Source organism: Fukomys damarensis, unplaced genomic scaffold (assembly GCF_012274545.1).
Source record: "Fukomys damarensis isolate Sample0158 unplaced genomic scaffold, DMR_v1.0_HiC HiC_scaffold_24, whole genome shotgun sequence".
NCBI lineage: Eukaryota > Metazoa > Chordata > Mammalia > Rodentia > Bathyergidae > Fukomys > Fukomys damarensis.
This window is the reverse complement of record NW_022900936.1, coordinates 65554015-65570715: the sequence shown is the minus strand read 5'-3', so window position 1 is coordinate 65570715 and position 16701 is coordinate 65554015. Positions and strand designations below refer to the sequence as shown.

The 16701-nt window shown below is 36.7% G+C and overlaps 2 protein-coding genes across 3 annotated transcripts in view; both read right to left on the bottom strand.

Moving 5' to 3' along the window:
• Positions 1–2408, bottom strand: part of Slc15a2 (solute carrier family 15 member 2) — a 31844-nt gene extending 29436 nt beyond the window's left edge. The window contains exons 1-2 of the mRNA XM_010629988.2: positions 2223–2408; positions 316–403 (exon numbers count right to left, since the gene is read on the bottom strand). Coding sequence (XP_010628290.1) covers positions 316–403; positions 2223–2327 — 193 coding nt within the window. The 5' untranslated portion in view covers positions 2328–2408. The remainder of the gene's footprint in view (positions 1–315; positions 404–2222) is intronic.
• A 13785-nt stretch (positions 2409–16193) lies between these two features.
• The window catches only part of Eaf2 (ELL associated factor 2), a 44925-nt gene continuing 44417 nt past the window's right edge, over positions 16194–16701 (bottom strand). The window contains exon 6 of one of the 2 annotated variants that reach the window (XM_010629989.3): positions 16194–16554. In XM_010629989.3, the coding sequence (XP_010628291.1) occupies positions 16508–16554 (47 nt within the window). In that variant the 3' untranslated portion in view covers positions 16194–16507. The remainder of the gene's footprint in view (positions 16555–16701) is intronic. The other variant, XM_019208312.2, reaches the window with a different exon arrangement.

Genomic DNA, 16701 nt, shown 5'->3' with positions numbered 1-16701 from the left:
TCCTTTCCTCTTCTTTCCCAGGAAAAAATATAGACCTGAAGAAGACGTATGAAGAATGGAACTCACACAATAACTTTTCCACTTATATCCACACAGGTTGTGTTCTGGTTTCTATCAGGTCTTTTGGATTTTGGCCAGCATAAGTTATTAAGTGAAATCTCATCAAGCATTTATTGGAGGTCTTGGCCAAAGGAAAAGACCAATTGGTATTAAGGCAGAAAGAGCAGAAAAGGGAATCAAGTACATTTAAGGAGACAAGGTTGCTACAAACATGAGGTGAATGTGAGTGGAAAAGACTCTGGGACACAAAATTACCTTTCATGCCATAATAGGAAAAGCGTTCACAGAACTCATTCACCACAATGAAGGCAATGCTCAGTGGATAGCTGGAGCCACAGATTTTCTATGCAAGAAAAAGGCAATGGTTTAAACATGAGCTTTTTCCTGTTTCAACCATTAGATTGCTCCACAATTGAAAATTTAATTTATTTTAAATAGCCATGGTAGGTAATATAGAGTGATGGTCTCTACTCCATGAAATAGCTACTATCACACCAGAAGTGCTTACATTGCTGATTCAGAAGCTAATCTAAATATTACTTTGTCCTTCATTTAAACTGGAACTGCTCAGGCATCTTTTGATCCAAGATCTGCTCTTCTTCCCATATGTACCAAATGAAAAGGTGGTGCTCTTGTTAAGAGAATAATCATGCTTATTGCTAGGAGCAGAATGAAGAACTGGTCTATGAAGTACCTGATATCAAGGGTATTCTGATGTCAGTGTTCTGCTTAGCTTCCCTGTAGGGAGTAACCTGCTTGTCCCCCACAACCTTGTTCACCATGCTGGGAGGAATCCTGGCAATATGATGGCTTCTCCTTCAGAGACTGCTGGAGCCAGGCCCAGAACTCAATACTGAGGATGGAGATTCCTAAAATTAAGCTAACTAATCACACTGACTTTGGGAAGACAGTTTTGAAATCTTGTAAAATTAAATGTCTACTCTTTCTACAATAGATACCCTATAACATTTTAATAATAGTCCTACTGGACATTAGAAAAACTATTTTATTTCATGCAGTAGATCAGTGAGAATATAAGGGATGTCACGTTTTACTTCAAATCTCTGCTTATTACCGTAGCTCAACTAATGTGACAGGTGGGATGGAGATACCAATCTTTGAGACTGTAATATAAATTTTATAAACTTTATACTGCCACTTAGTTCATAAGCTATGAAGTGTGTGTGTGTGTCTGTGTGTGTGTGTGTGTGTGTGTGTGTGTGTGTGTAAGCATCGTTAAATTCTTTGGGACCAGTTTTAATTAGCTAGATAGATATTTACAAATATATGTTAGTACATGATAGTAACTTGCTTGAAAATTTACTAATTTACTGGTGTACTTGAAATTGAACTTCTTTACTCTTGTGATTTTTCGACAAGCTGTATTTTTTACCTTCCCAGCTCACAGCTTGAAAGTTAAACAGTGTATAGTTTAGTTAACATACTGTCACTACCTGTGTAACACTGTCACTGACTGTGTCAACACACTGACATTGGTCATGTCATCAAGTCTCCATGCATCTCAATTCTGTTACAAGGAAATAGAAGTAATACCTATTTCTTAGTTCATAGGAAGAACTCATCAAATATTGGCTATTACTACTAAAACCTCTCTGTAGGATTTTTGATGGGAGGACTGAATGAAATAATAAATTTGGAAATGCTTTAACAAGTATATAATATAAAACATTATGTGTTCTTTTCCCTATCTCCCACTAAAAACTGGGAACAGTTAGTAACAGAGATTGGATCTATTCTAAAACTTCTGATAGTATCCAGAAGAAGGTTCTGTACACAGGGAGAACTAAAGGCTGGGTAAAGAAGGAACAATCACACACAGTTCTCCAGACAGAAATGCTTGCCAAATTTCCCTGGATATTCAACTTGCTTTTCTTTCCCCGAGAGGAACTCAGAATATGCAGTGAAATCTACAGCAAAGCTCTGAATCCCAACTGAAGAACTCTGACTCCCTCTTCCTGCTGGCTTCAGCTAAGTAAAAGAAACTTCTGTTTAGATTTGGTTTTCAGGTGAATTTTAACTGCATGAGAGAATAGTTTTTAATACCCAAATACAGCTCAGCATGAAGTTTCCAGAAGCCAAAGATGAAAGACAAAAAACAAGGCTATTTACTGTTAGAAGCATAAATGAATTGGGGTACTCACCGGAGGTGACCACTTTGGAGGGCTGGAAGGTCTAGGCTGTACCTCTTCAGTGGAAACAGGTGAAAAAAGAGTTTCCTTGGACTCATTTTTCTGGAAAGGATTCATGGCTGGCTCCTTACTCTCTTTCTCCTCAAGGATTTGGCTTCAGTAGACTGTTAGGAGAGTTGCCAGCCTACAGTGAAAAGGGGAAACTGGAGGAGGCGGGGTGGAGACAGCAACTAGTTTTAACCCTGTGCTTGTCAGTTTTAGTAGCTGCCTTCTCAGATACAGAGCTGGAAGGCATAGGAAAAGAATGGGCTGGTACACAAAGGAATGACTGCGTAAAAGGTAAAGAATGGGGAAGTGAAAGCAATCTGTTAGAAGTCATGAGACAGGATGAAGCAATGCCAGAGAAAATGGGGGTCTTTAAGAAAAATTAACTTTGCAAACATGTATTAGTTAAGAATGCAATGTCTTGAGCACAGACTAAAAAGAACTCATTTCAGAATGAATGAGCTGCTATTTATTGGATAGCTATTTTATTCAAGGTTAATGTATATATGAATTACATACATATTGTATGTATATATAAACTGTATATTTATTTATTCTAATTCTTATTACTATCCCTTTTTTACAGAAACTAATGTTCCAAGAGATTAAGTAACTTGCTCAAAATCACATGGCCAAATAGCAGATATGAAAGGTAGAGATTAGTATCAATAAACACTTTGGCTGTTATTCTGGTATGGAAACTATGTAAATGGAAATGGAGGAACTTAGGGAAGTTGAAATGCTTTGAAGAGGAAAGTCATCACAAAACTGAATTTGAGATGAGAAAGATGTTGATTTTGGGTTTCTTCATCATTAAGTTCAACTAGAAAGATCCTATAAGAGGGCCGGGGATTTTAGCTCAGCAGCACTGTGCCTGCCTTGCAAGTGCAAGGTCTTGAGTCTGATCCCTGGTACCAAAATTTTAAAAAAAGATCTTATAAGATATTTAAAAGGCGGAGCTCAAGAAAAATGTTGGTGATTTATATTTGGGGAATTCTCTTTCTCTTCGCTAAAGTCATTCCTCTTTCTTTTTCTTTTTTTTCTTTCTTTTTTACTTCAAGATAAATCAATCCATCTTTTCTTTAAAAAAAATTTAATTTGCGCAAAAATTATCAATGAGTCACTTTTTAGGTACTGCTGCAAACTTTTCCTTAATTTTCAGTAAATTAACTCCCTAATGACTCCAGCATTTCATACTTAGTCCTATCAGAAGAGGAACAAAAATAAACATGATGAGAATAGATGCATTTTATACTGTATTAGTTTTGCTAAGTCAAAGAGATAAGAGAAGAATGAAATAATGTGTTATCAATCAATCAATAAAAGGGAATGGCCAGCAGCCATGAATACTAAAATAGGCAACACTAAAATATATTATTTTATTTGTGAATACAAGAGAGAAAAACCTGTGACTCTTCCCTTGCAAAATTCTTGCATTCTCTGTTTGAATACTTTATCAACACATAAAGCAGTTCTTCCCCAAACTTTAACTCAGGCATTGACTGTGTTTTCTCAATCTTTCATATATTCATTTCCTTTTTCACCAACCTTTACCCAAGAATAATCTAGCTTCATTTCTGACTGTAACATTAATGATTAATCTGTAGTTACTCTTGGAAGAAATACTCCCTTATTCTGTGGGTACAAAACAAATGGAAGTTGCCAGTCAAATTAACTAGTCAAGGCACAGATATTTGTGTCAGTAGTTTCTCTTGCGCTGATCTTGTACCTCTAGGCACTTGAGTTGGAAGAGCAGGTGGAATAATACATGCATGTGTATTTTAAATAAGCCCTTCTGGTGATTCTTACTGCAGAAGTTTGGGAAATGCTGATTTTAAGTCTTTCTTATTCTAGCCTAAAGACTATTTCAGAGGTGCTGAGACTAGAGCTGCAGGCTCCCAAAACATATGTCTAAAACTTCCCATACTATATCAAAGTGCCTTCCATACCTTCTTATTATGCTAGTGAACATAAACAGGAGTAGAAAAAGAAAAAGGCAAAAGACAGATGTCCTGGGTAAGAATGAGTATAAACTCTTCAGAGAGTTTCCAAAACAAAAATGGAAGAATCTAAATATTTTAATTAAATATCAGAGATTAAAGAATATTTGTGGCCTAATGATTATATTTGAAAAAATACAACTTTCAGTAAAGTACACAAATCTTAGGGGTAAGATCCCATTAAGTTTTACATATGTGTAACTCACACAAGCAGCACACAGATGAGATTTAAAAATTTTCTGACACCTCATTGCTCGATATCTATCACCCTGGATTTGTTTTGCCTCTTCTGAACTTCATGTCGATGGAATAATACTGTTGATATTCTTTGTTTTTAATTTCTCTTTCTCAATACTCCATCTGTGAGATTAATCCATATGACTGCCTGTAACAAAATTTTCCCCAATCATTTGGTGGAATTCACTATATAAATAAGCTAGCATTTATGTACTCATTCTACCACTGATGAACATTTAGGTTGTTTTCAACTATAGTGTTGACTATTATTACTTAAATTGGAAACTATTTTTCCAAGAATCACTTTCTCTTAAGGTTCTAGTCCCGAAGAATGTGCCTGATGTTATTACAGGCAGCTAACTTAGACAGAAAATAATAGTCACGGAGGGATTGTGCTCTCAAAGAAGTCAGCAGAAACAATGGAAATATCAGAATTTTGGCTAGAGGCACATCCGAAGAAGACCAGGCCTCAAGATAAAAATGGAATGGCCAGACTTACATGTCTCCCCAAGGGATAACCAGCAACTTGGAATTATATTATAACAGCACATCCTCTTCTGGGAAGTCCAGATAGGCATCGGTCAGTCATCCAGGTGTGTGACCAGAGTGTCCAGACCCATCCCTTTCCCCAAATACCTTCATTCTTTCTGTGGACTCTTGCTATGTGACTCACTTCCCCACTGGACCAGTAATAGCTAAGCAGCTATATTTACAATCATATAGGTTGATTGTAGTTTGATCCAGTCTACTCACATTGTAACTTTGCTGTATAAATTACTCCTGACAGGCCCTCTACCTCCAGTAGCCACCATTGCTCCAGCTCCAGGTAGGCCTGCTCGCCCCCACCCATCCAGGAAGGATAGCCACGCCCTCTCCTGTGGGGAGCCGCCATCGCTCCAGCTCCAGGAAGGTAGACACATGGGCACCTCTGAACCCTCACAACGCCCTCAGCTCCGCCCCCCTGTGCACCCTCAGACCTCCTGATTGTTCCAGTCTTTGGACCCACTCTGCAGAGGCAGAGGTGGTCAAAAGGGTATTTTTCTGAGTTCCCAACTTTGAACATCTTTAAAGAAAGAGACTGGGAAACCTGTAGTAGAATGGTGTGGAGTTCAACCGTTCAGGAGGTCAGGGAACTCAATCTGGCCTTGCAGCCTGAGATCAGTCTGTGTCATGAGGTTCTGCCACCAGCTAGCTGAGATCAGGGGTCTTGGTTCTGCACATGGCTGCGCATGTTGTATATTATGACAACAGAGATATAGTTTGAAAGAGACCCTTGAAATCCTTTTTTTCTTTCTTTTCCTCATTCCACTGTGCAAATTCTTTCTTTTTTCTGCCCTCTTTCCCTAACTCAGTCACTTGCTCTACCATATTATCCCTAATCTCCCTTTCTGTTTCTGCTCCTGCCCTAACTCAGATTTCTTCTTTTATCACTTTTTCTCTTTTCTTTATGTTCTTTTCTGTCTTTCTTCCTCACACAGGGGTCAGTGGGTTCAAGGGAAAGTGAGCGCCTATTGCTGTTAAGGGGATATATTCTTGTCCTTGTACTTCTACTCTGTCTATCACTTTCAAATTCAACAGTTTCCTGAATATTGTGTTGTCATTCTATGTCCTCTGGCTTAACTTGAAACCTTCTCCAATTCTTTTACTTATCTGCTCCTCTTGTCCTAGCTCTGTCTGAGCCCCCATCCTAAATGGTAAATATACTACATTGAAAAGTTTGTTCACTGCAGACATGTTTTGGACTCCTTCTTGATTTCAATTTAATTCACATGGTTTAAGGGTGATAGACTAGTGACTACCACAAGTGGTCAATTTCCAAGTTGTGCTTGATCATATTGTGTTGCTGATTGTATCAGTTGGGATAAAGGATTGTGGTTGATTTGATGAGCTGTTTTCTCTGATGTTATGAAGATGAGAATGTCTGTGGGTCATTAGAAACCCAGGAGCTAGGGTGCAACTATATCAGGAAGATTTGGGTGATAACCCAGAGATTAAACCAAGGACAGCCCGACAACAAAAATTAAAATGAGAAAACACTTAAGCAAGACACAAAGACAGACTTCCAGTTCACCAATGGCAAACAGTAGGGCAAATGAGGATGAAAAGGCCGATAGTGAACCACCAGGACACCCTGAACTCAAAGCACAGGAAGTAACAAAACAGATCAATCAGGCTCTAGAAAAATTCAAACAGAAATAATTTCCCAAATAACCATAGAATTGGGGAGCAAAATGAAAGTCATGATAGGGAACTCTAGATTAGAAACTGAAAAAAAAAATGGATGAGCTCAGGACCACGATAGAAGCCATGAAGGCCCAGCATAAGAAAGAAATGAAAACAATAAATGCCTAACATAGGAAAGAAATGGAATCCATAAAACAGATTCAAACAGATATCCAGGAGATTAAACACTCCATTGAAAGTGTATGCAACAGAATAAAAGAATGCAAAGATAGAATCTCAGATATAGAAGATAAGATTGTAGTCATGACCTTGAAAAGAGAGGTCTCTAACAGTAGAGGATCATGAGAAATCAATCCAACAACTCCTAGATGATGCAAAGAATAACATAAGGCTGATAGGAATCCATGAAGTAGCAGGAGAAAATACAAATGACTTAAAAAAAGCTGTTCACAGAATTAATGACAGAAAACTTCCCAAACAGAGGGGAAGAATTTGACATTCAGATAAGTGAGGCACATAGGACTCCAACTAGCCACAATAAAAAATCTACACCTAGACATACAATAATCAAGATCCCAGAAACTCAACAGAAGAACAAATTACTACAAGCAGTAAGAGAAAAGAAACAAATCACATTCAAAGGAAAGCCCTTCAGAATCACAGCAGACTTTTCAACACAGACTCTCAGGTCAAGGAGAGCCTGGAGTGAGGTATTTCAAGTCCTAAAAGAAAACAACCTCCAATCTAGACTGATGTATCCTGCAAAACTCTCTTTCAAAATGGATAGGGAAATAAGCTACTTCCATGACAAAGAACACCTGAGAAACTACATGAACACCAAACCGGCACTACAAGCAATTCTAAACAATATCCTAGAAAAAGACAATGAAGGTAACAGCACCATGAAGCCCAAAAGAGCAAATCAAATAGGTAAGGCAAAAACTAAAAGGAGAGGGCAAAAAGTTAAAAAGAGTCAACAAAAAGCCAATAACATGACAATAATGTCAGTACGTATCAGTTATAACCGTCAATGTCAATTGCCTCAACTCACCAATCAAGAGAAATAGATTGGCAGAAAAGATTAAGAAGCAAAATCCAACAATATGTTGTATACAAGAAACACACCTAGTGCAACAAGAATCCCATAGACTGAAAGTGAAAGGACAGAAAACAATTCTCTATATGACAGGAGCCCTGAAAAAAGCAGGGGTAGCAATCTTACTCACAGACAAAGTAAATTTCAAACCAAAACTAATTAAAAGAGACAAAGAAGGTCACTACATCCTTGTAAAGAGAACAATTCAAGAGGAAGAGATGACAATCATAAACATATATGCACCAAATATTAATACCCCAACTATATAAAAGAAATATTAAGAAACATGAAAAACCAAATAAGCACTAATACAATTGTAGTAGGAGATCTAAATACCCCACTTTCACAAATAGACAGATCATCTATGCAAAAATCAACAAAGAAATACAAGAATTGAACCAAGCTTTTGAAAGCATTGACTTAATAGACATTTACAGAGTACACCACCCCACAAAATCAGAATATACATTCTTTTTGCCTGCACATGGGTCATTCTCCAAGGTAGATCACATACTAGCTCACAGAATAGGTTTGAATAAATGCAAAAGATTTGAAGTTATTCCCTATATATTAACAGATCATAGTGTAACCAAGCTGGAAATCAATAGCACCAGAAACCATAGGAACGTCACAAACACATAGAACTTGAACAAAACTCTCCTGAACAATCATTCAATGGATCACAGAGGAGATTAAGGAAGAATTCAGACAGTTTTTACAAATAAATGAAAATGCCAATACAACATACAGGAATCTATGGGACACATGAAAGCACTTCTATGTGGAAAATTCATAGCACTGAATGCCTACACTGGGAAAACAGAGCAAGATCAAATAAACAACCTAATTATGAATCTTATACTCCTAGAAAAACAAGAGCAAGAAAAATCCAAAGCTCCAACAAGAGAGAATACAAAAAATAAATGAATTGAAGAGTTGATTTTTTGAAAGAATAAATAAAATTGATAAACCCTTAGCTAACCTTATCAAACAAAAGGAAAGAAAAGGCTCAGATACATGTAATTAGGAATGAAAAAGATGAAGTCACCACAGATCCAACAGAAATCCAGAGGATCATCAATACCTACTTTGAAAACCTATACTCTAACAAAATGGAAAACACAGACAAAATGGACAGATTTCTAGATACTTATGAATTACCAAAGTTGAACAAAGAAGATAAAACCATTTTAAACACCCCAATTACAATATATGAAATTGAAAATGTAATTAAAAATTTACCAACAAAGAAAAGCCCAAGTCCTGATAGATTCACTGCTGAATTTTACAAGACATTTGGAGAAGAACTGCTGCCTTTACTCTTCAAACTTTTCAATGAAATAGAAAGGGAAACAATACTTCCAAATTCATTCCTGGAAGCAAGTATCACTTTAATTCCCAAACCAGGGAAAGACACAAGTAAAAAAGAGAACTACAGGCCAATCTCCTTAATGAATATAGATGCAAAAATCCTTAATAAGATACTAGCAAAGAGAATTCAGATGATCATCAAGAAGATCATACATCCTGACCAAGTCAGATTTATTTCAGGGATGCAAGGATGGTTCAACATATGTAAATTAATAAATGTAATACACTATATTAACAGAGTCAAAGACAAAAACCACATGATCCTCTCGATTGATGCAGAAAAAGCATTAGACAAAACTCAACACCCATTCATAATAAAAACCCTGCAAAAAATTGGAATAGATGGTCTATATCTTAACTTAATAAAGGCTATCTATGAAAAAAGAATAGCCAACGTCATACTAAATGGCCAAAAACTGAAAATCTTCACATTAAAATCAGGAACAAGACAAGGATGCCCACTATCACCACTCTTCTTCAATATAGTTCTGGAAACATTAGCCACAGCAATTAGACAAGAGAAATAAATTAAAGCAATAAAGATAGGAAAGGAAGAAGTTAAATTGCCATTATTTGCTGATGATATGATACTCTACATTGAAGACCCCAAAACTCTACCAAAAGACTTCTAGACTTAATTGAAACTTTTAGCAGAGTAGCTGGATACAAGGTCAACACCCCAAAATCAATAGCCTTCTTGTACACAAATAACAGACTCACTGAAAGAGAAATTAGGAAAAGAATTCGTTTCACAATAGCATCCAAAAAAATGAAGCATCTAGGAATCAATCTAACAAAAGAAGCAAAAGACTTCTACACTGAAAACTACAGCACTCTGAAAAAAGAGATTGAAATGGATATAAGAAAACAGAAAGACGTCCCCTGCTCCTGGGTAGGAAGAATCAACATAGTGAAAATGGCCATACTACCAAAATTGCTCTACAGATTCAATGCAATGCCAATTGTAATTCCAACACCATATTTCACAGAACTAGAAAAAAGAATCCCAAAATTCATTTGGAACCAGAAGAGACCTAGAAGAGCAAAAACCATCCTAGGCAACAGAGACATGGCAGCAGGTATAACAATTCCCAATTTGAAACTATACTACAAAGCCACTGTGATAAAAACAGCATGGTACTGGCAAAGAAACAGATCTGAGAATCAGTGGAACAGATGGGAAGACACAAAAACAAATCCAGATTCACTCAGCTATGTCATCTTTAACAAAGGAGCTGACCAACCTCAGTGGAGGAAAGATAGCTTCTTTAATAAATGGTATTGGAAAAACTGGATTTCAACCTGCCAAAGATTAAAACTGGACCCTTATCTTTCACCATGCACTAAATTAAAATCCAAGTGGATTAAGGATCTAAACATTAAAACAGAAACACTAAATTTGCTGGAAGATAAGTCAGGCAGAACTCTTGAAGGCACTGGTGTAGAAAAAGACATTTTGAACAAATCCTCTGCAGCAAGGGAATTAGCAGAAAGAATCAACAAGGGGGATCTCATATTATTAAAAAGCTTCTGTACTGCAAAAGAAACCATCAACAGAACTAAGAGACAACCTACAATGTGGGGAAAATTTTTACCAGCTGCTCCTCAGACAAAGGACCATTATCTAGAATATATAAAGAACTCAAAACAATCAGCACCCCCAAATATAAAGACCCCATTCAAAAATGGGCATCTGAAATGAACAGACATTTCTCAAAGAAGTCAAAGCAGCAAGTAGATATACGAAAAAATGTTCCACATCACTGCTCATTCGAGAGATGCAGATGAAAACAACACTGAGATTCCACCTTATCCCACAAAGAATGACTACTATCAAGAAATCAAATAATAACAAATGTTGGCAGGGTTGTGGGGAGAAAGGAACCCTTCTTGATAGTTGGTGGGAGTGCAGACTGGTGCAACCACTATGGAAATCAATATGGAGATACCTCAAAGAGCTGGGACTAGAGGTTCCATTTGACCCAGACATCCCTCTGCTGGGTATCTTTCCAAAAGAATTAAAAGAATCATACCACAGTAATGTATGCACACCCATGTTTAGTGGCACAGTTTGTAATAGCTAAAACTTGAAAACTGCCCATTTGCCCATCAGTTGTAAACTGGATAAAGAAGATGTGGTTTTTCTATAAAATGGAACACTACTCAGCCATAAAGAATGATAAATTAGATTCATCCATAGGAAAATGGATACATATTGAGGATATACTCCTAAGTGAAATAAATAAGTCACACATGTGTAAATACCGAATAGTCTCTCTGGTGTGAAAAACTATAATAGTACATAAGATCCTATTGATATAATTGACCATGTGAAATAGGAAGAAAAGGGCTAAAGGTGTAGGGAAAATGGGAAGGATAGGGTAAAGGTAATAAGGGAAAAGAAAAAAATATGACAAAATGACAAAATGGAATGGAAATAAAGTGTTTGCAAATGGGGAGGAGAGGAGGGGGTGAAGGGAAGGCATGGACAAGGGGAAAAAAATGAGAACAAAGACCTGTCATGTAAAGGTACAAGATCCTAATAATGAACGTAATTGTACTGTATACCTTAATTGTACCAATAAACTCAATTAATAAAAAAAACTGTTGTGTTTCAAGAATAAGTGGGTAAATTAATAATGGAATCTGTCAAAGGTAAAAAATGAGTCCCAATCTTATGTCCCATAAAAGCAATTTGAATGGTTTCTCTGGTGTGAATAAACTATAATAGTACACAAGATCCTAATGGTATGATTGACAATGTGAAATAGGAAGAAAAGGGCTAAAGGTGTAGGGAAAGTGGGAAGGGTAGGGGAAAGGGAAAAGGAAAAAGGAAAAAATATGAGAAAATGAAAAAAATGGAAATAAAGTTTTTGTACATGGGGAGGTGAGGAGGGGGTGAAGGGAGGGCAGGGACAAGGGGAAAAAATGAGAACCAAGACTTGTCATGTAAAGGTACAAGATCCCAATAATGAATGTAACTGTACTGTATACCTAAAATGTAAATAAACTCCATTAAAAAAAAAATTACTCCTGACAAAGGGCCTCGGTGGCAACCCACTTCCGTAATCCCCTCCTGTCTCTCAGTAGCTTTCTCTCAACCTTTCCTACTCTCAACCTCTTTGATTTCAGGGACACGAACTTGGCACATATGACATTTAGCAGGTTGGGAGTTGTATTTCTCATACCAGTGTTTGGGAAGAAGTTAAGCAGTGGGCATTGCTCTGATGGTCAACAACCAGACAGAGGTTGTGCTCTAAAACATTGAACCAACTGTTGATGGAGGTGTATGTGTAGGAGAATGTGTTCAAATTTCACACTATTTTCAAGTCTTGCCAAGGTGTTTATTGTTTTTTGTTGTTGTTGTAATGGGGATCGAACTCAGGACCTTGTGCCTGCAAGGCAAGAGTGGTGCCACTGAGCTAAATCCCCAGCCCCTTCCCAGGTTTTTTTTTAACTGGGCCCTTTTGAGTTTGGTTTTCATCCATAGTTCCTGGTTCACTACTCATAACCCTTATCACTTTTAAATTCACTAGAATAATGTTGAGGCACTTTAGGCCTCAGAAAGCTCTCCTCCTCCCCTCCTCTTCCTCCCCTCCCTCTTCCTCCTTCCTTCATCTTCAATATTTCCTGGTCCTTTTTCTCCCCAAGGTAAGAAATAAAAACTAGAATGTCTTTTCCCTGAGGTGAATCATAGAAATTATAATTTTCCCCTATTTTTCCTAAAGCTGGCCATAAAGAAATATTCTGACCTACTTTCTCTGAGAGAAGCACATGAAATCCTTGTCCAGAATGGTCTTGCCTCATACTCATAAGGAAGAAAGGCTGAAGAATTTGAGCGAACAGGACTTGCTGATGGTCTTCCTCCAGTCTATTATCAATAATGCCTATGCAATGAAGCCTTCATAAAAACCTCAAAGGACAGGATGTAAAGAATTTCCTGATAGTTGAACATATGAATATTCTACACCTGGAGAGGGCATGAAATTTCTGTGCTTCTTCCCCTATACCCTTGCCCTATGCATCTCTTTATCTGTGTCCTTCACAATATCCTTTAAAATAACCCAGTAAACATGTTTGTAATTTCTGTAAGCCACTCAAGAAAATGAATCAAATCCAAGGGTTGGGTAGTGAGAACCCCAGTTAATATTTGTTTTGTCAGAAGCGCAGGTAAAACAACCTAGATTGATTAGCACCTGAAGCAGTAGTGGTGTAGCAGTCTTGGGGACTGAGCAATTCTAACTTGTGGATCTGATGTTATCTCCAGGTAGTGACAGAATTGCCTGGAGTTGGAGTTACTCAGCCTGTGTCTCTATAGAATCGCTTTTTTTTTTTTGCTTACTGGTGGGGAGTAATTGACACATATGGTGGGACCACACAAGTTTTCTGTGTTGATTGTTGTGATGTGAGAGTACAGGAAAACAAAACAAAACAAAAAACCCTTTCCCAGCTCAGTAACCTAAGCATATGCACACAGACTCAGGGGTAGTCAGGAAATGGTGAGTCACTTGGAGCCTATCTGGCCTCTGCTGCACAACCTCAGTCCAAAATATAGCTGCTCCACCAGGACCACAACATTAGGATTGCAGGGCCAGCCTTGACATTCTCCCTTTGGCCAGCTTCCAGGATGTCATTTCTGTTTAAAATGTTTCTGGGATGTGTGTAACCTACTCTTTCAAATTGAATGAATCTTCTTCAGAGGACAGAGAGGTCAATCCTGAAAACACTGAAGTTTTCAATCTTTAAAATTTACATTTTATTTACATATTTTTGGTACTGGGGATCAAACTTAGGACCTTGTGCTTGTGAGGCAGGTGGCAGCACCACTGAGCTAAATCCTTGGCCCTTAAAATTACTTTCTTTTATTTATTTTTCAGCACCAGCAATCAATCTCAGGAGCTTGCACTTGAGAGGCAGGCAGTGGAACCACTAAGCTAAATCCCATCCCTTAAAATTACATTTTAAATAATTTTTTTCATTCTTAAGTCCTTTTGGTTCATCTATTAGTAAATCGGAAATTACTAGATTATAGGAATAATATGTCAATGATCTAATTTCTGAACTCTGAAATGCCTTCTTCCCAAACTATGGATGATACTTTATGAATACAAATTTGTAGAACACACATATCCTTCAGCTAATGTAGCATTACTATCTTTAGAGTTGTAGAATTGTTCAAAGCCCTTGATTTTTGTTCCTTTGTAGCCAACTTAGTTTTCCTTCTTGTATCCTTAAAGCATGGTCATGAGTTTAATCGAGCCATTCAGAACAGGTCAAACTGAAAGGTTCTGTGCTTAGAATGAGGATTATCAACTGTTCCTGGCAGAAAACCTCACATATGAGAACTTGTCTTACCCATAAACTCTCTACATTTTGGGGTCTGAAAACACATCAGATGAGATACAAAAACATGGGAGTTACTTATACTGTACATACCCTGAAGGGATGCAGCAAAAGTGAAAAAAAAAAAAGAGAATGAAGAGTCCATTAAAAATACTCTTTAAGAATGCTCAATTTACAGGGAAAAGGATGAGGAAAGATAAGCAGTGTGGACAGCAAGAAGTGAGAGAATAAAATGTATGTTAGGTAGCCAGCATTCTACCTCATCCCATCATGTTCTCATGTCTTGTTCAGTTAACACTATTAAAAGAAATCTCAGCTCAACTTTCAGTGAAAGACACTATAATTTGTATTACTACATTAAAATGATTAGCATGTTTTACCAGTTATTCAGAATGTATGAGCTTGCCTTAGTTGAGTAATAAATGACAGTTATAGATCCTAAGTACTTACTGATAAGTAAAACAAAAATGAAGAGATGAACCGAAGGTGAGCTAGAGAAAAAAGGAGGAGAGAATAAAGCCAAAACTTATATAAATAAAAAAAGAAAAGCAAAGAAAAACTACAGAAATTTCAGTGGCAAGAAGTAAAGTTAACTAAAAATTTTTCCATAATTTCCAAAACTTGAAGCGAACAAGTTTTTGGCAAGTGAGTAGTAGATCCACACATGAAATATTTAGCCCTAAAAAAAAGGGTTAGCAAGCCATGAAACACATGGAGGAAATGTATAGAATACAGTAAGTTAAAGAAGCCAACCTGAAAAGGCAATATGTTATATGTGTCATTTAATCTTAATTATCAACTTGACTGGATTCATAGACTGCTGGAGAGGTGGCTGGATCATGGGGGGACTAAACTCACTGGCGGATCAGTCCACTGAAGTACACAGCTGAATGTGCTCTTCAAAGGTGGGGGTCACCCTTCTCTTGTGCTCCTGCTTCCCAGCTGCCATGGAATGAGAATCAGTCAACTGTGAGCTGAAACCTCTCAAACTATAAGCCAAACCATCTCCTCCTTTAAGTTGTAGGTGTCAAGTATTTTGTCTCAGCAAAAGGAAAGCTGACTAATGTACTATATGATTTTAGTTATATAACATTCAGAGCAAAGAAAAACTATATAGGGATGTAAATATATTAGCAGTTGTCAGAGGTTAGAAAGAAAAGAGACGTGAATAGGCAGATCAGAGATTTCTAGGGCAGTGAAATTCTTCTGTATGTTACTACAATGATGGATACATGTTATTCCTAAAGATATTTGTCAAAAAACCATAGACTATACAACATCAAGAGTGAATCCTAATGTCAACTACGGACTTCAGATAATGATGGTAAAAGTTCATCAATTACAACAAACATACGACTACTCACGAGAGACACTCATAGTGGAGTCAGAGGACACAAGAACCCTAAACTTTCTGCTCAATTTTGTTATGAACCTAAAACTGGTAAAGAAAAAAATTTAAAAATTGTAGGTCATGACACTCAACTATGACTAGATATTTATCATTTCTTTCAAATTCAAAGATACAAGTATTAATTATCTCAACATTTAACTGCTTGTTTCTTCTAACAAAACAACACAATTATTTAATTAAAATATGTAACTTTACCCCAAATAATTTTGTCAAGATTTAGAGCATTTTCAACCATAATTTAAGGAACATCAGAGAGAAAAGGGTCAGGGATACAATTAAAACGATAGACATTTATTATAAATTAACAGTTTTGGTGTTTCACAATTGGAGACAACAGTGTGTTAAGATAGAGCATTGAACTTAGACTCTAGATAACCTGATCTTTTACTTATTAACTAATTACCAGTATCTATCAATGTCATAAATGTTTTGTTAAGATTAAATAAAGATAATACATCACAAGTCTGGTACTCAATAAAAAGTTTCAATCAAATTTAATTTCTTTTATCACCAAAAAGTATCATATTGTCCCCTTACTCTTAGGTGTCTTTATTTTAATACAAAATAAACACACGCCTTGTACAAGTTATATTTATAGGTAAATATTTCTTCAGTCATCACTATCACTTCCCGAGTCACTCAGCTGCAAATCATTACCTAAAATAAAAAAGAACAAAGCAGTAATTAAATATTTAAAATATTAATATAAACTTTTTTTTTTATTGAGTTTATTGGTACATTTAGGGATACAGTACAGTTACATTCATTGTTGGGATTATGTACCTTTACATGGCAAGTGGCAAG